This window comes from Rhamphochromis sp. 'chilingali', assembly GCF_963969265.1.
Source record: "Rhamphochromis sp. 'chilingali' genome assembly, chromosome: 2".
Lineage (NCBI taxonomy): Eukaryota > Metazoa > Chordata > Actinopteri > Cichliformes > Cichlidae > Rhamphochromis > Rhamphochromis sp. 'chilingali'.
Window position 1 is genome coordinate 13,296,430 of NC_137930.1, and position 19,877 is coordinate 13,316,306.

General features: G+C 39.0%; 2 protein-coding genes across 4 annotated transcripts; both read right to left on the minus strand.

Moving 5' to 3' along the window:
* Nucleotides 1-185: 185 nt before the first annotated feature.
* On the minus strand, nucleotides 186-9,637 carry hnrnpd (heterogeneous nuclear ribonucleoprotein D). 3 transcript variants are annotated; one of them, XR_013970561.1, is made up of 9 exons: nucleotides 9,118-9,637; nucleotides 4,744-4,912; nucleotides 4,221-4,382; nucleotides 3,981-4,112; nucleotides 2,595-2,691; nucleotides 2,079-2,234; nucleotides 1,901-1,994; nucleotides 1,452-1,553; nucleotides 186-650 (listed from the first exon to the last, which is right to left on the minus strand). XR_013970561.1 is itself a non-coding variant. In XM_080873491.1 (8 exons), the coding sequence occupies exons 1-7, from the start codon at nucleotides 9,282-9,284 to the stop codon at nucleotides 1,927-1,929; spliced, it is 951 nt and encodes a 316-aa protein (XP_080729617.1). In that variant the 5' UTR covers nucleotides 9,285-9,637; the 3' UTR covers nucleotides 186-650; nucleotides 1,901-1,926. The 3 variants fall into 3 exon arrangements, 2 of the variants coding, with proteins under 2 accessions (XP_080729617.1, XP_080729618.1); XM_080873491.1 differs by lacking the exon at nucleotides 1,452-1,553; XM_080873492.1 differs by having other exon boundaries at nucleotides 186-1,553.
* A 707-nt stretch (nucleotides 9,638-10,344) lies between these two features.
* enoph1 (enolase-phosphatase 1) lies at nucleotides 10,345-14,154 on the minus strand. The gene is made up of 6 exons (XM_080874227.1): nucleotides 13,811-14,154; nucleotides 12,736-12,837; nucleotides 12,220-12,422; nucleotides 11,914-12,046; nucleotides 11,576-11,699; nucleotides 10,345-11,265 (listed from the first exon to the last, which is right to left on the minus strand). The coding sequence occupies exons 1-6, from the start codon at nucleotides 13,892-13,894 to the stop codon at nucleotides 11,126-11,128; spliced, it is 786 nt and encodes a 261-aa protein (XP_080730353.1). The 5' UTR covers nucleotides 13,895-14,154; the 3' UTR covers nucleotides 10,345-11,125.
* Nucleotides 14,155-19,877: the final 5,723 nt, after the last annotated feature.

The following is a 19,877-nucleotide window of genomic DNA, read 5'->3' on the forward strand; positions in this document are numbered from 1 at the left end:
AATTTAAAGGGCTAATGATTGTTGATTATGTTATTTTGTGACAACATAATGTGAAAAAGAAATTGAGAGCAGCAGAGATTGAAGTGATATGAAGTTAGCTGAAATACTTTAACACTCCAACAGTCTTACGTGTGTGACATAAAACCACTCTATTAATGGAACAGAAATTCAAATGTGTTTATTTTTATTTGTCGCATTTCTTCATGTCCAATACACTGTATATATATTGTATGTTTATGACTGTCAAACTCTGTAATAACATATTTAATATATGATTGATGAATATGATAAAGATAATGAATTGTAATAACACATTTTGTATCTTTGCTACCACATTACTGAATATGTGAGTGATTTGTTCCAACCAATGTTACATTTCAGTCATGGAATATATGAAGCAGTTCACAAGTTAGCATTTGGACATAAGTACAAAAAACGAAGGGATGAGGAAAGCAAACTGATCAAACATTGCAGCAATCCAAATAAATGCATAACAATGAAATACTCAGTAGGTATAGGAGAAAATGTACTGTAGGTCTCGGTGTTCTTCAATTACTGTCTTACAACTAGCTAAGTAATCTTTGCTGGATGCCATCATCTCTCTGGCCAACGCTCCAACAGCGCACGGTAGACTTTCATCACTCTGAAACCTATGAAAAACAAACAACAATAAATCAGCTATAGACAAACAAAGAGGGTAAGATTGCAAAACAATAGGAATCCCCTGTGTTTATAATGTCCAATGTAATAAAAAAAACTATAAGAAAAAACCCAAACTGATTATTTTAACATATTACATAAAAAGTTAGAAAGTTAAGCTAGAGATCTTGAAGTGCATTAAATTGAAGAAGTCAAAGCCAAAATACTAAATGGAAGAAATGTTCAGATTGGTCAAAAATACACATTAAAGAAAGCATTACATGCAAATTTTCTGGAGATGTAGTGACACTTTGATTCTTCTCATTTTACCAAAGGTTATAAGAGGAAAATTTGTTACAGGAAAATTAACAAAAGGAGGAGCCTTTTCCATCGCTGTGAGTAACACAAAACAGAACAATACATGTACACAAATTAAAGCACTTTATCCCCCAGCACAGTAGAGTCCAAATACGAACCAGGTTTTAGCTCATGGACTACTGGCTACAAGAGCTAAATAAAGAAACAAGCATTTTAATTAAGATTAGGGATGCATATATTAACATTAGGAACTGGAAAGTCCAGAGAAAGCTGTATGTATCCTTTAAAAAACAAAGTTATTTTTTCAGATTTATAATTATTACTTGTGGGGGAGTAAGGGCCTGTAAAAAATGACAATTACATATGTATATTTTACGTTTTACATTACAAACAATTGCAAAGAAATTAAAAAATTGAAAGAAAGATGACAAAGCTGGACGTGTCCCATATTGTTTAGTTTAGAAATGCTGATACAGGATGTTGGAAGACCATACCAAATGGCAGCATTCGAGAGCGTATGCTTCTCATACCCGGTCCGCATTGAGCGGGCCCTGAGAGTATCTGGGAGTCAGCTCATGGCCTGCAAGGAAGCTCCGCTGGCAGGTACAAACAAGGTATGTCAGAGTTAGGAGACAACATACTTCCTTCTGTTTCCTTGCACATCCTTAACTTTGGCATCCATTTACTGTAGTAGCAGTACATTACCTGTTAACTTTACAGTTTAAAAAAAAAAGAGAAGATGCAAAAGAGGCAGCAGAAGCCGGCTGTTAAAATAATCGCCACAAGAGCGTAGCCTCTATGTTACCACTACTGTAAAGCACTTCAGGGTGCTGAGAAAAAGAAATTTATGGAGGAAATTATGCATAATGTTACCAAACATCAAAGTAAATATAAAACTACTTTAAGTTTAAAAGCAAAAAAGTATATATGTACTATTACATACCTATTTCAAGAGGAGGGTTTCCCCTATTAATACGGCTTGTAACTGTTCGTGTGACCACCACGTCGTGGCGACTTGCCATAACCACCAGATTGATCTGCACATGTGAACAAAGTGGAAATTTCACACGTTTGTATTGTTTCAAAAGTAGAAAAAAAACTGGCCGTAAAACTATACTCACTGTTGTAGTCACCATAGCCATAATAGTTGTTGTAACCAGAGTAATCATAGCCACCATATCCTCCATAGCCTTGATTACCGTAACCATAGTTGCCATAATTTCCATAGCCTTGATTCCAGTAGTTGCCATAACCCTGGTTCCAATTTTGATTTGGGCCTGAAACAAAAAACAGACACCAAGTTGACATAAACTGACCTGTGTTTCAAACTAAAAATGAAACTGTCAAACCTCATCTTCTATTATTAAATCAGACTGTTAGATTGAGAGCAGACTTAACTGCTAATCTTGTGATTTACATCCCAGAAATGTAAAACAGTTAAGAATTTTGTATGTGTGTGTTTTTAGTTTGTTTGTTTTTTAATTACTGTTTTACCATCACATTTACATAACAAGCCTAGCAGAGGAGAAAGCTTTGTTATCTTTAAGAACAGAAAACACTTTTTTGCACAGTTTGTACAAGTAAGCTTTATAAATATCTTTACCTGCAAGAAGTTATGCAAAACAGTCTACACTCACCACCTCTTCCCCGAGACCTAGATGAATATCCTCCTCTGCCACCCCAATACTGCTGCTGTTGGTACTGCTCCTTAGACATCGCCACTTTTATTTCACACTATAAGAAATTACCAGATTAAGTCAAATTAAGGTCCCATAATTCACCACAAATTCACACAAGTCTTCCATGTTCGTACACATTTTATATATATATATATATATATATATATATATATATATATATATATATATATATATATACATACATACACACACCTCTTGCAGGTATGTATACACACACACACATTTCAATTTCAGTGTCTGTAGCTTTAAATTAAATTAGGATTGGTTGTGCATCCGCCCCTTTAAAGAAGGGTCTGTGAGTGACAGTTAGAAGCAGCCAATAGGAGCAGCCCAGCTCATTTACACTATACTGCTGTCAAACAGACCAGAATGAGACACACTGTAGCTTCCAACTTTCTCCCTGCACACCACTCTTACTTTAAAATACAGCCAAATTGTCTGCACGATCTTTGTTTTTTCACATATATAAATGCAAAGTTTGTCCAACAAAGTGCTGCAGTTACAAAAATCTAAATTTCATTGGTGGGGAGCTGCCTCTTGGTAAACAGCTTTCCGTTAGTAATGGACCACATTAAAGTCAATGTTTCAAAGCAGTTCTCTTGTCTTACAACAGAATCCAAAAAATATACCCATGAGTGCACAGTTATTGTAAATTTGAATGAGTACAGAGATTAGAAAAGAAGCAAACAGATGTAAATGCTAACAGAAAGCCAGATGAGTTTAAGTGCACTGAAGCATATAAAGTAACACCCACACAGTACTTTTTAAAAGGTTACTAATCTGTCTGTAATAATTCCACAAAGTCACTATCCTCAGCATTTCTTTTTCCCCAGAGCTTTGACACGCTTTGACTGTGTATACAGTCAAAGCTAACAATTATGTTAGCCACATTATCTACATTTGAAAAGAACAGGGCTGCTTTAGTTGCTGTCACGTCGCTGCTGTGTGGCTCTGGTGTTTAACACCTTAGTTTGATTCATAATTATCATGTTAAAACACCAAAGTCACATAAACGAACCTTTTGATGCAGCAGTAAAGCAACAGGTTGATCAGCTATAAAATTTATAAGTGGAGTCTGGCTGCTTTGATAAGACAATGAGAGTGGCCTCAGTTCAGGTAAACTAACGGGGTTTTTTAAAATTAATGTATTAATGTTTCATTTATTTATTTGTAATAGAGACAGAACGGTAGGGAGAGACTGAGTGAGAGAAGACATACAGCTTTTCAACATATGCATCGCAGACTTTTTTCTACATATAAAAAGGGGGGAAATTCTGAAAAATAAAAACACATAATATAGGACCTAAAAGAAAAGGACTGTACCTTGCTTAATCCAATATTGTGGTACTTTTTTTCCATAATCTTCTTTACTGGCTCCTCCTCCTTGAATGTGATGAAACAGAAGCCTCTCCTTTTGTTTGTTTTGTTCTCCATGGGAAGCTCAACGGACTCCACCTGTTCACATTAAGACATAATTTAATGGGCAAATAGGAGCCCTGCAGAGCCACACAGAACAAGTGGGGAAAAAGATCAAACAAAATCTAATTTTCACAAGTCACTCACCTCTCCGAAGGCACCAAAATACTCTCTGACTTTCTCTTCAGGAGTGTCAGGAGAGAGACCACCAACAAAGATCTTCTTTACTGGCTCCTTGCTCTTCATGGCCTTGGCTTTTTTGGGGTCAATCACCTTCCCATTAAGTTTATGTTCTTTCTGTGAGGCAACCTGTAAAGCAATATAGACCATTGACAAAAATGTACATACGTGAATATTTCATCTTTCATTTTGATTTAGCGGAACGGATGTTTGATTGTTTGGGCATCATTGAGCTCAAACTTTATAGGTTGTATTCATAAACCGCGCAGTAGTATAGTTACATTCATTCTAATTTAAATCCAAATTGCCAAAAAAGGCCAAATATTAAAATTTTCTGCTAATCATTAAATAAAACTGAAAAAAAAAAAAAGCCACCCACACAGACATGAAACTGCACAATCACAGCAAGTTCATGTCTGTTAGAAAAGCAAATTTACTGGTAATTAAAAAAAAAAACCACACACATCCCCTTATGTGAACAGGATAATACCTTATCAACACTTTCAGGTTCTTTGAAGAGCACAAACCCAAAACCCCTTGACCGTCCAGTCATGGGGTCCAGCTTTAACGTGCAGTCTACCACTTCCCCAAACTTTGAAAAGTAATCTTTCAGGTCCTTCTTAGTCGTGTCCCAGCTGAGGCCTCCAACAAACATCTTCCTGTTGACAAATCACACAAAAATAAGCAGGTGGTGTCTATGTGTTGAGACTGCTTTATAAGATCTCTACAGTGGGGCAAAAAAGTATTTAGTCAGCCACCGATTGTGCAAGTTCCCCCACTTAAAATGATGACAGAGGTCAGTAATTTGCACCAGAGGTACACTTCAACTGTGAGAGACAGAATGTGAAAAAAAAAATCCATGAATCCACATGGTAGGATTTGTAAAGAATTTATTCGTAAATCAGGGTGGAAAATAAGTATTTGGTCAATAACAAAAATACAACTCAATACTTTGTAACATAACCTTTGTTGGCAATAACAGAGGTCAAACGTTTACTATAGGTCTTTACCAGGTTTGCACACACAGTAGCTGGTATTTTGGCCCATTCCTCCATGCAGATCTTCTCGAGAGCAGTGATGTTTTGGGGCTGTCGCCAAGCAACACAGACTTTCAACTCCCGCCACAGATTTTCTATGGGGTTGAGGTCTGGAGACTGGCTAGGCCACTCCAGGACTTTCAAATGCTTCTTACGGAGCCACTCCTTTGTTGCCCGGGCGGTGTGTTTTGGATCATTGTCATGTTGGAAGACCCAGCCTCATTTCATCTTCAAAGTTCTCACTGATGGAAGGAGGTTTTGGCTCAAAATCTCACGATACATGGCCCCATTCATTCTGTCCTTAACACGGATCAGTCGTCCTGTCCCCTTGGCAGAAAAACAGCCCCATAGCATGATGTTTCCACCCCCATGCTTCACAGTAGGTATGGTGTTCTTGGGATGCAACTCAGTATTCTTCTTCCTCCAAACACGACGAGTTGAGTTTATACCAAAAAGTTCTACTTTGGTTTCATCTGACCACATGACATTCTCCCAATCCTCTGCTGTATCATCCATGTGCTCTCTGGCAAACTTCAGACGGGCCTGGACATGCACTGGCTTCAGCAGCGGAACACGTCTGGCACTGCGGGATTTGATTCCCTGCCGTTGTAGTGTGTTACTGATGGTGACCTTTGTTACTTTGGTCCCAGCTCTCTGCAGGTCATTCACCAGGTCCCCCCGTGTGGTTCTGGGATCTTTGCTCACCGTTCTCATGATCATTTTGACCCCACGGGATGAGATCTTGCGTGGAGCCCCAGATCGAGGGAGATTATCAGTGGTCTTGTATGTCTTCCATTTTCTGATGATTGCTCCCACAGTTGATTTTTTCACACCAAGCTGCTTGCCTATTGTAGATTCACTCTTCCCAGTCTGGTGCAGGTCTACAATACTTTTCCTGGTGTCCTTCCAAAGCTCTTTGGTCTTGGCCATGGCGGAGTTTGGAGTCTGACTGTTTGAGGCTGTGGACAGGTGTCTTTTATACAGATGATGAGTTCAAACAGGTGCCATTCATACAGGTAACAAGTGGGGGACAGAAAAGCTTCTTACAGGAGACGTTACAGGTCTGTGAGAGCCAGAGATTTTCCTTGTTTGAGGTGACCAAATACTTATTTTCCACCCTAATTTACGAATAAATTCTTTACAAATCCTACCATGTGAATTCATGGATTTTTTTTCACATTCTGTCTCTCACAGTTGAAGTGTACCTCTGGTGCAAATTACTGACCTCTGTCATCATTTTAAGTGGGGGAACTTGCACAATCGGTGGCTGACTAAGTACTTTTTTGCCCCACTGTATGCAAGCTTCTTTAAACAGCTGGGCTGCTCAAAGGTCCCCTCATTTGCTACAAGTAATCTATGTAACTTGCTTAGTAAGTAATTTATCATCAATTTACATCCAGACAATACAATATCAAACACAGCAGATTCTCCATTCATTAGGTGACTAATGAGGACCTGATTTAATCTTTTATGTGCAATCAAAATGTGAACACATACAAGGGTTTTTCTTAGCTCAAAATGGGCCTTCACATATAAACATGTTTTGTCCATATTAAAATAGGGCAAAGAATCTGTTCCCTTTCTTAACAGAAGCCTGTTAACATCTTTCTGTTGTTTATGACCATTTGATAAAGAGAAATGTATTTATTCTTGAGTAAATTCAACTATAATCATGAAACGTGGGGTAATTGTTTTGTTATTTTAAAGTGATGGTGATTTTTAAATGGTGTAAGTCCAAAACCCCTTTCTATATCAGAATCAATCACTTTATTGCAAGGAAAACCATGCATATAAATCCACCAGTGAAGTACTGTAGACCTGCAACCAACCAGTGCAGTGTTATTATCAAGAAAGATGGTTTTGTTTACAACTGCAGTGATAAAATGTTAAGATATTCCCTAAATTGAACCTGTTCTAATTCTTTTTAATTAAGGGATTCAGTGACCAGGTTGATATAAAAGGACTGTGACTCACAGCTGATGGCGATATATATATTTTGTAAGTCTTGTGACTTTATTTTGGGTTTTATTTCCCACCTTTCCTAAAAAGGGAAACAAAAATCCTGCACTGTAATGTATGCTCTTCATACAATTTTGGAACCATTAGCTCCACTTTTGATTGATATTGCCAACACTTAAACATTTGCTAATTATTAGCCAATATCAATGATTGGTAATCTAATGCAATCTTCTTCTTTTTAGTGCTCCCATTGGACGTCGCTAAAACGGATAATTTGCCTATACTTCACCCTATTCTTTGCATCATTTTCTGTCACACCACAGGACAATAACAAACCAATACTCTGTATATGCATCCATACTTTGTGAAGGTTCTCAGTCATCCAGGTCATCGTAGTCAAAGGAGCTTGCAAAGAAAAGCGTCTGGACTTCTTTAAGTTACTTGAAGACGTTTCACCTCTCATCCGAGAAGCTTATTCAGTTCTAAGGTCAAATGGTGGAGAGTCCCAGATATAAACCTAGTGGGAGTAACCCCCCACAGAGGGACAAAAGGACCCCCTGATGATCCTCTAATCGCCTGAGCCAAGGTGTGAAACTGGGTGTGGGTCCCAATCAGCCAGAGTTTCGGGTGAGTTCATTGTGAAACCTGGCCCCACCTTATGCGAGGTCTGGGCATTCCTCGCTGCACTGTACAGCGGTTGTTGTTGCGTCTGTCTGAACATTGTCATCCCCTATGTAGCCGGTGTATCAGAAAAACTCAGGAGAGTTTTCTCCAAGCATGACATCCCGGTGCATTTCAGACCCAGCAACACGCTCAGACAGAAACTGGTTCACCCGAAAGACAAAACGCCAAAACACAAACTTAACAATGTGGTGTATGCTGTACAGTGCAGTGAGGAATGCCCAGACCTCTACATTGGAGAGACCAAACAGCCACTTCACAAGCGCATGGCACAACACAGAAGAGCCACCTCCACAGGACAAGACTCAGCAGTCCATCTGCATCTTAAGGATAAAGGACATTCTTTCGAGGATGCCAATGTTCACATTTTGGACAGAGAGGACAGATGGTTTGAAAGAGGAGTGAAAGAAGCCATCTATGTCCACTGTGAGCGACCATCTTTGAACAGAGGCGGGGGTTTACGACACCAACTCTCTGCCATCTATAATCCAGTTTTGAGATCCCTTCCCAGACGCCTTAACGCCCACTCACATCCTGGGCCATCTGATCTCAGGAATTCGCATAAGGTGGGGCCAGGTTTCACAATGAACTCACCCGAAACTCTGGCTGATTGGGACCCACACCCAGTTTCACACCTTGGCTCAGGCGATTAGAGGATCATCAGGGGGTCCTTTTGTCCCTCTGTGGGGGGTTACTCCCACTAGATTTATATCTGGGACTCTCCACCATTTGACCTTAGAACTGAAGAAGCTTCACGGATGAGAGGTGAAACGTCTTCAAGCAACTTAAAGAAGTCAAGAAGCTTTTCTTTGCAAGCTCCTTTGACATCCATACTTTGATTTTCTGAACAACAGGCAAAGCTGTTTTTCTAAACAGAAAACTGAAAATAATAACAAACATTCAAAAGTAAATGATATTTGAAAATATCACTTACTTTAGTCTAACATTTCCTTTTAAAACCCAAACTTTTAAAATAGCAAACCGGTAACACTCAAACACCTCGGAAATCGTTCTAGTGTAATGTTTAGTTTATGAATGCTTGTTAAAATAATCACCCCTCCTAATGAATAAAGTAGTACCCAACAATAACAATGCCAGGTCCTGCAAAAATCCGGTCCTGCAGCTACAGCATCTTTTCGATTATCAACAGTGAACCTGAGTCTATCCACCCTTCACCATCACCATACCCTTCATCCTCCTCGTTTTTACTGGCGTCGATCCTTGATCCTTCGGCCTCGCCCCCCATAAGGCCACAGTCCCCCGCTGCTGACATCGGGTCGTCACTGTTCGCCTCTCCATCCTCCTCCATTCTCATCATGTTCGGGTCGTCGCTTAATTCATAATCATCCGACATGTTTCGGGTTTTTCTGGAACAAGACTTAAACTAAAGCTTCACCCCTAAAGGGCTCTGAACTCAAAGCTACGTCAGATATCTCTGCTGGAGCTAAGCTAACTGTCTGGCTTCTGTCAGCTAACTGATGACAGGCTAGTCGCTGGCTAATATTTTGATATCATATGCTGTTAAATAAAATGTCCGTCGCTAGTTAGAACAAGCTAACTGGTTGGGTTACGTGAATCCAATGTGGGGTTAGTATGAATTTGGAGAAAACAACGCTCGGTATGAAAAAAAAATTAGGTTGAAGTTACGATAATATTGAGAGGTGACTTATGAGCGTCGCTTTGTTTTCGTCGCCGTCATCTTCTTCTTCGTCGGTTAAAAACGGCTGTCAAACCGACGTGAAAGCTAGACCGCGCCCCCTTCTTTATGTAACAAATAGTACATTTTGGGCTTAATTCCCTCTTTTTTTGTAGAGCCGTTTGCAAAAATACAGATGAAAAAAAGGAAATAATTGAGGCAAAAAGTAAGGAACAGAGCAAACCAAAAAGCAGAATTATGTAAAAGACATTTTTCAGTTAGTAATTTATACTCTGAACAAATTTTTGGTCAATAATACACCAAAGACAAAAAGTAGATTCATCATGATTGATGAATCAAATAACCAACCCACCCATCAGCATGTTAAAGAATATCATAAGATGCAGAATCTAACAGTCCTAAAATTGATTAATTAATTAATGTCATGACTGCAGTACTGTGCAAAAGTCTCACCCCTCATTTATTTATATTTTTCTTCCAAGGAGCCAGACTTTTGTCATTCTTTAAGTAATCTTGAGCAAAACTTGAAGGTTTTCTGAAGACGCATGTTTCTGCTGCTTGTTAAAATCACTTACCTATTGGGACAAACCAGTGTTATGTTGACACAAGCTACTTATCAAAGCACCAATTTTAAATTGCACCTTTAAGGGTTTTTTGTTTTCCTTTCTTTTTTGTGGTTTAGCCATTTGTAATCCTTACTGTTCAATTTGGAAGCACTTTTTAAAAACAGTTTGGACTGAAGAAGAAGTAGTCAGGCTTCTGGGGGAGACAAGGCATTTATTAGAAGTCCATTTCCTGAATAATACCAACAATGTTTCACACAAAGTCTGGCAATGTTTCAGTATTCTCACTTCCCAAGATCAACATTACAAATGAACAACAAGTATGGCACATTTAAATAGACACCATCACCTGTGAGGGGGATTAATTAAGACATTCAAACAAAGTTTCAAATGAAGACTCTCATTCTGCTGAGTGCATCTATACTGTAATTATACTTTCTAAAACGAGACAGTTCACTCACTGCACAGGACTTCATACGTCTGCGACACATTTGTTTGGGTAGAGAGGAAGGAAAATGGTACATGAACATTTACAAAATGGTTAAGAAATACAGTTCACGCATATACATTTGGAGAGTGGCAGTCAAATACAGTTCATCTAAAAGGTAAAAAGCTAGTCTCACATGTCATGTGCAGTTTCCTTCAGGCTTGTAAATGTAAAGCAACAGCTTCCCATTCAATCAAATGGTCCAATGACATTGAAGTCCCATTTGTGTTCCTATAATGCTTGGTGCATCCGTTTCTATTGATGAGAAAAGCATCCTGAAAGAACTGGATAGTGAGCCACCTTTAAAGACTGGAATTTCATAATCAGCCCCATTGATTGCCAGCAGTCCCAGCAGCATCGCCAGTCCCTCGTCACCCATCAATGTGGAAGAAAAACCCCCCCAAAACAATAAAACACTAGAATTGCAAAAAAGGTGGGGGCAAAATAAGAGGAGAGGTCATCACGAAGTCATCTGTCTACGCACTTTGTTAAGCATGTCCTGTAAGCTGAAGTTGGCTAAAGGAGGTAATGAGGTTATAATGGCCCCTCTCCTCATCTGTCAGCTCCATGTTTCCAGGCCTGACCACCACCACAACATTAATGCCGGCTTCTTCTGCAGCTTTGGCCTCTGCAATGACAAATGCAGTCACGTTAAAAAAAAAAGTACACAGTTTTTTGCCCTTAACAGAATATTATTATCAAGACGTGACAATAAACAGAAGTGGCCAATAGGAGTCTCTTTGAAGACGGGTGTCAGACGGATTCAAAACCTCAACACAAAACGACTACTTTGAACATTTCAGTGTTTCACAAAGCCTCACTTTGCCGATCACGGCCTTCGTCCCACCGATCTATTCATCCTGGTAGTCTTTATGTTATCTTACTAGCAGACAAACACCAGACCAAACGGAGAATATTATCATTGCTAACATACTTACCCCGGGTGACGTCTGTCAGGAATGTGATTTCCTCAGGCTGACAGCCAATCCTCTCTGCAATTCTCTCATAGCTCTTTGCGTCCACTTTAGCCCCTATACTGGTGTCAAAGTGACCGTCAAATAACTGAAAAGAAAAAAAAAATCAAACCATCAGATTAGACAATATCAATAACAAAAACAACAAGAGCTTACAATTTGTTTTAGCCATTAACAGCTCCTCCAATACAAAAATGTTACCTTCTTATAAAAAAATAATAAACAAAATTAAATAAAATAAAAATAGAAACTATGTGTAAGCAAAGGTTGTGTTTGCACTAAAGTAGGAAAGGGGAACAAACTTCTAGAAGATCTCCTTCAACAGAGTATCCAAATAGAAGTTTCTGTGCCTCCACGCTTCCAGAAGAGTAGATGTAGACTTTCAGGCCACGTGCTCTCCATGTTCTGATAGATGGAACTACATCCTGATAGACCCTGATTTTAAAAAGGGATGGGGGAAAAAAAGCAGCTTATTATTATGTTTTTGTGGGGTGGCGGTGGCGGTGGCGGGTTATCTCTACTTCTGACAAACAAACCAAATTATGACCCAAACCCGAGTAAAAGCGTATATGAATTTCAAAAGTGAGGAAAATGATCAGTGTACTTACTCGCCTTTGATTCTCCCAGATGCATAAGCTGACCTCCACATGTGACCCTGAAACTGTTTGAGCGCTGTGGACTTCCTGTCTGCTGCCATCTGCCACAGAACATTTTCTACTACTTCCCTAATGGCCTTCTCCTCATCTGTGTGAACTGTCTGGTCCACAGTGTGCACAGGACACGCCCGGTTCTGTTTCATGTCCTCTTCAATCTGCCGTGACAGTCAGCCTTTTTGTTAAAAGAGCACTAAGGGATGTTCCCTGGTTTACTTGGTGGATTAAAACAGGTATGTCAATATTCATTAAAAAAAAAAAAAAAAAAAAAAAAAAAAAAGGCAAGCAATTCAGAAAATAAAGGATAGAAGCTGAATATGTAAGAATTCTTCAGTACCCAAATAAAGGTTTTCCCTCCTTTGTTCACTAGCTGCTGATAAATAACAAACTGCATTCCTGCCAGGCTGAGTAACAGCCTGGATTTCATTCTTCCAGTAGGGAATCACACTTAAAAACATGTTTGCTAGCTACCTGTTTCTTTAGTAGATGAACATCTTGTTTGCACTCGTCTTCTTCCCAGTGAGTGGACAGGTAATCCTCAAGATGCTCTTTGATGTACGGAAAAAGGATATCCTAGAAATGAAAATATGGACACGTGACAGCAAAAATAAATAAATAAAACATAAAACCCACACTAGAGCCTGAGTGATTTGTCAGCAGATCGAGATCACCTATCTGCCAATCCGTATTTATAGCAGCGAATAAATTTTAATTTTAATAACAGAAACTACAGAAGAGATGGGAGAAACATCCTTCAACCAGAGTTGATGTCCATAGTTTGTCCACCAGGGGGCCTTACAAAGACTTACAAACAAACAACAACCAGCTGATCCGAGCAGTCAGGCAGCATACATGAGTAAATAAATAACAACATACAACAAACGTTAGAGAAATGTGATTGTTTCCCGTGTTGGAAAGCCGATGAACTTGAAAATGGGATTGTTAAATCACCATGTTGTTCTTAGAGATCTTATGCTTAGGCTCTAATTCAGTCTCTCTAGTTGGAAAATACCAACAGAACAATGTTTATTGATTCCTGTTTTAAAAGCCTTTTCCTTCATTTATGGTACAGCTGTTGTGTCTGTTTGCACAGACATTTGCCTACCCAGAGAAGAGTTTTTTTTAACCTACGCAGATGTGGTTCAATGTAGCTCTTGAAAAACCCAACAGTGTGTAGCTCAATGTTGATGAGCATTGTGAATGGTGACTTCACATGTCCATGTCTATTTCTAACGCACTTCCGTATTCTAAGACACAAAGCAAAGAGGCTTCCATGAAAGTAAAAACATTAGATGAAACTGCTAATTACAACACTTCTTGTGTGACATGAACGCAGCGTTAGGTGTGTTCGTTGTCAAACGGTATTTCTGGTTATATAAAGCAAATATAGACATTTGTAGAAGCAAATCAATAAAATTGCATTATATTCAGGAGATAGAGAGACCCTGTGAAGTTTTGTTGGTTTAGATGTGTGCTACCGGTGACAGGCAGCTGTTAGCATAGCCGCACAACCGTGCAGACTTCGTTTGCATTTCACGCTGCTTACCTTCACAAATGTAATCGGTGTGGTAGTGCCTTCAATGTCGAGCAGCAGGGCACTACTGCAGGCAGGAATAGAAACAGTGGCCATTTTTACTGGGTGAGTCTGCAACGGCTCTTGTTAGCTGACGTTAGCTTACTAATTAGCAGCACCGCGGCGGAAGAACCAGGCTGGACCCGGTCCTCGCTGTTTTTACAAGACTAACAGATCAAGCAGACTACAGATTATGCACGCGCTAACAAATATATCTGGTGGTAAGCCACTAACTAGCAATCACTTCACAGCTAACAAACAGGGCAGTAATATGCACACATGGCCAGCTCCGTCAGTTCAGACTCCACGCCAGTAGGCGGCGGTACCTTAATAATGAACAACAAGTAAAACAACAATAAGAATTTGTTTATTTGTTTAAAACGTTATTTAAAATCGATATTCCAACACTCAGTTTACTTGTCTGTGCCATTTTATTAAATGAAAGCATGTTTTGCATTTGGTATTATTTATTGGTTAACATTTATGTCAGTATAAAGAAATGTGCGAAGACAACAGGGGACTATTTTATATGAAAGTGTTTTATTTGTCCTACAACAGCAATACTGAAACTATGCCAGAGCAACACTGTAATGCAGAGGTAGTAGTATAAGGTACACCTGTTAACTGATCATTAACACAAATATCTAATTAGCCAAGTAAGTAAACTAAAATTTTATTTGTATAGCCCCTTTCAAGATAAAAAATTACAGGGCTATAAAAGGGCTATCTTAAATAAACCAAACATGAGTGAACAAAGGTGAATAAGTCTGCACAGAGCTGATGAGCTGATTTTAAGTCTCTATGAAACTTTTCAACTCATATACACTTTCACCAGTCTTATAACTAAATACTGTGATGGTGGTCTTGAGTTTGACATGTAATGAATCAGCTATTATTGTAATGTTTTAATGTAGTTAGTACTGTAAAACTAAAATAGGACTTGCTGTACATTTTCTATTTTATAGCCACAAGTTTGGTTAATATGTTATTACAACACATCTCTTTTTTGAAAAGCATCTCCAAACTTAAAGGCTGGACAGGAACAATTCAATTTATTGGTGACACTTACATAGTGCAAGTAAAATTCCATCACCATTAAATGTTTAGAAGTATTCATCTTCAAGATCATGATGAAGGGTCAGAGTGTATCTTTACACTTTCTGTGAGGATATTTTAAGTAATAAGTAATATATGATGTAGTGTCTTTTTGTTTTGTTTCAATTTCACTAACATGAATGTGGAAGTGTAAAGAGTGTGCAGCACAAGAGACTACAAGATCTCAGTTATTGAAGCACTGCAGGTTAAACCACGGCCACTTTGGCCACAGACACCCTTATCCATGCACATGTTTAAACTTTCCATGCACCTTTAAAGCTTGAAATGCACTCCAAAGTTACCTATGTAGATCACATGTTGATCAGACATTGCAGAGATCAGTAGATTCCTGGCAGGGTGATTAAAGACAAGCTTTTCATTGCTGATTTCAAAAGAAGGTGGCCAGCTCTCTTTTCTGAGCGTGAGATATTGTTATCATTATATTGTCTTGATTACTCCATTAAAAAAATAAATAAATAAAAAATTGTAAAGTGTTCAAATTTTTCATGAATATTCACCCAGAGCTGGAAATTGCAATTTTCAAATTGGATCTGCAGTTAAGAAAGCGCACCACTCCCACTTCTGATTATTTCACATTGTTTTAACTAAAATGAATCAGAAAATAAAAATGCATTTCATGGATTTCATTGTTGTTATTATTTTTCCTACATCATATTGTTGTGGTCCACCAAATACTTTTTTCACATTTTACTGTAATTCTTAAATGTTTGCAGGTGGAAGCAGAGTTTGCCTGCATCACCACTGTCCTACATCCAAATTCATGCAGCAGCTAGAATTCTGTGCGGGTTATTTTTGGGTGCTATAACTTTTGGTGTTTCTTCCTGTTATTCTTTTTATAATAACCTTTTCTCACAAGATTTTGTTTACAAAGTAAGTAGATTTGGAAAAATCTCCCTAAACCTAAGATTTAAACTGTTTAAAGTGATACTTTCAGCTGCAGAAACTATTAAAATTCAATTCAATTCAATTCAATCTTTATTGGCAGACTACATGTCCATAAAAACAAGACAAGAAACACACACACACAACTCCCCCCCCCCCCACACACACACACACACACACACAACACAAGGTATACCATTAAATATATATATATATATGTATATAAATAAGTATATAAAGCATTTGTAAAAATATAAAACCATAATATACATAAATCACAATTACTTAAAATAAATCAATAAATACACAAACACTTTAACCAGTGCTTTCTGAGACTGGATGAGTAACGGGAACCACTCACTGTCGGATCTGTAAGTGCTAAAATTATACTGTTACTCGAACCATCCAGTCGTTCTCTAAAACTGAACATTAACTTTCTTAAAAGTGCTTTAAAAGTCCAGACACCCACAGCTACAAACATCTGTTTTGGGTATTGTGGACTTTTCAGTGATTACTTTTTGTGTTTCTTACTGTAGTTGTTTTTTTTTACTAGTGTTGTTTACTGCATAATACAACAATAATCTTACACATCGCCCTCTTCTTTGCGGCAGTAAGATGCCATTTAAACTAAAAGAGCTTGTGTACTGAAGGTGCTAATTGTTTATCTCAGTGACGACCCAGAAACCCTCATAAAGGAGAACATGATAAGTTTAGTGGCCTCTGCTTTCCACAAATTTGCTTTGTGGAAGCAAAGAGAATGTTTTTGCAGGTTTGTGTTCTGGCTAAAGATTAATTTCTTTTTATTTTGAGAACAACCATTAGGGAATGCACCAGGTCCAGAACCCACAGACAAACTTGAAAATGTTGGGCTAATCATTGAAAGTGTTGAAGTGCTCCATGACCTTGGTAACATTGCAATTCCAGTTGCCATTTTGTTTGGCCTCATTTACTCACTGGTCTTGAGCTACAGTTGAGCTACTTGAGTTCAGACAAGAAATTGCAAGAAAACAGAGGAGCACTGAAAGACTGTTAAGTGTAACTTTGAAATGGAACTGCAGAACACTTGGAACAAGGGTTTTTGTCCGCAACCATCAACAGAACTGGAATGTTTTTGATCCAGACATTGAGCTACTAATGGTCTTTGGAAACTATGTCTGAATATGTTTTAGCAGCTTTCAAATTGTTCATATGAGGTTTTTGTTTTATGTCAGTCAGGGAAGGGGGAAAAATAAAAATGGCGTCATGTCTGGGTGAGTTGCAGTGCTTCTCCAGCAGCTCTAGGTATCCTCCCCCACGTGGAGCCATATTAGCCCAACTATTCTCCACACCTGTTGGCAATTCAGCTGACGGTATTTAAGACCAGCGCTCTCAGTGAGTCTTCACCAGAATGTCTGCTAACATTAGCTAGTGCTGGGCCTTCAATTTGTGTACTTGTCGTTATTCATTCTTGTTGCGTTAACTTATCGTTTCTTGTGTCAAAGTACCTCTCAGACCATTCACTCATCTGTGCAGTTCCTCACCTACCTTTTCATTGCTGGTCACTCCGTCATTCAGATAACCTGCTCCACCTGCCTGCCCCCCCTGCTGTCACCTCTGGTCTTGGAACACTGTGGAACTCTGAACTCTCTGGATCAAACGGACACTCACCCCGAACCCGCTGGCAGTTTCCCCCCCACGCTTCCTCCGACCTGCTCACAAGTAAGGCAGAAACTTGTTTCCACCTGTTTACTTGTCTTACCTCCTCCTAAATACAGTTAAATAACTTAATAGAACTAAATTCATGTTTTTATGCATTAATTAACACATTTAAGCATTTTTTTTAGGAGGGGGTACTTTAATTAGGTCATTGCAGAGTGTACAGCCTGTAAGGGTTTTATAAAGAATGAGTTCTGCTGTGGGCCTCTCATTGCCTGTTTGTGGAAATAACAAATGATGAACTAAAGCCATGTCTTGACATCTTAAATTCTTAATTTATCTGATTATGTCATGATTAACATGGATGACATTTTTATTTCTCATAGCTGAGCTGGTGAGTCCAGTCAGTCTACGTCAGATGGTCGTCACAAATTTGAGGAACCAGCCTTTAAGCAGCAGCCATTTGGACTCTATAAACAATCAAATCCTCTCCCTTTACCATGACCTGGTTACGGGGTCCAAGGAGTTTCCTCATATTGCAGTCAGGGGATTGTTTCACTCAGAGCAGATGACGACAACTTTTACTGCTGTGCTGAAAAGTCAGAGGGAGAACACCACTCCATCTCCTTCTACAAGCTCACCAGCTGGTATGATGGTGCTGCCTGCAGGGTGCCACTTACATTCTCAGATCCTGACTCCTGTACTTCCAGACAAGGTGGATATTTATGCACTGAATACAGACCGGAGGAACTGTGTCCACACCTTGGTGACGGCCTCATCGTCACTAGAGTAATCTCTGCTCTTGATCGCACAGAAGACAGTGAGATGACAAACCACTGGAGAGTCACGGACTACAGCTCAGAGGCAGAGTTATCATGTCGGAGTTCTGCCAGTTTCTAAAGACGTTTAGACAGGGTGCGAAGAGAGAGGCTACAGAGGACGAGAGCAGGAGCCCCACTCCACCAAGGAAACCGAAGCCTTCCCTGGAGAACTTATTTTCTCAAGACTCTTTAAGTTTTAAGACTTTGGCATTGATTCCATCAACTGCGTTGGACATATGGCAGGGCTGTGACTGGATGTTGAACCAGGGACATCTATTGTAGAGCCAACTGTAAATCGGTGCAAAATGAAGTAAGGATCCATAAAGACAGTGCCAAGTGGATCGGCAAGAATCAAGAAAGTGGTGAGGAATAAGTAATGTTTAATGTTGTCTCTAAAATGTCCCAAAATGTTAGAAAACATCTTTAAATTTTAACTTTTATTGTTGCTTTTCCGCTTTTTGCTTTTAAAAGTCAGAAGGGGAAAAAAGAGAAACCACACAAAAGAATTTCTCTCATTAAATTACACTGATTTTTTTTTTATATATTTTTTTTTATTAAAGATGCCAGCTTTTCATTTTTCATTTCCGGTTCTGGTCTCTTCACTGTGCTGTGCTCCACCACTCCTGCAACACAGAACTGGTCTAGTAACTTGTGTCTTACAGTAACATAAGTGCTACATAGGGGCTTTAGCTGTCTAGCTCAAATTTCTCTCTACGATGTAGGGTTTGGATTTTTCTCTCCTAAACTGATCGTCTGGCAGTCTCCGCCGGTCGATCTGCCTGAGTGTATGTTTTTCTGTTTTGTTTTGGCTCCCCTGCCTTCTCCTGTATGTGTGTTTTCCCAGTGTGCCAGTTTATGGGCGTCATCAGGCCAGAAGGTCTTTCCCACGCTGAAGCCAGCCACACCTGTCTTCCATCTAGATTCCAGGTGCTGCTGATCACTTTCGCAAAGTGGTTACTAAACTGTTTGACTGAGCTTGAGTCAACGCTGGATCGTTCAGTTATCGAGTTAGTTATTTGGGTCCTGTTCTCACCACGCACCTTGACATAAATAATAAACACTTTGGTTTAGAAACTGCATTTTGTGTTTAGTTGTGTTATCATTGTCTAATATTTAAATTTGTTCAATGATCTGAAACACTTTTTTACACCAATGTATGGACGTAGAAGTTCTGTTCAAAAACCATCAACAGAATCATTCCAACAATGTGAACCTGAAGCTGTCACTGCAACTCTACTAATGCCCAGTTTGTAACAACAGACATGATGCCTCATGCTACAAAACAGCCCTAAGAGATGCAGTTAAATGTGGCCTCAAAGTCCAAAAAACCGCACACATATCATACAGTTGGGCAAACTTGTCGACACTGTTCTTCAGAGGATAAAGTGCTGGTGCCGTGTTCCACCACCAGACTTCCAAACTATGTTGCAGAGATGTGCAAACCAGGAAAGCACAAGAGCCTTAAGGCCATTTTCAGAACTTTTTTTAAATTGTAATTCTAAGAATCGTTTGGCACATGGTGTTTTGGAAATGTAAATAATGATCAAATGATAACTACAACAGCGGCATTAATAATAATGTTACTA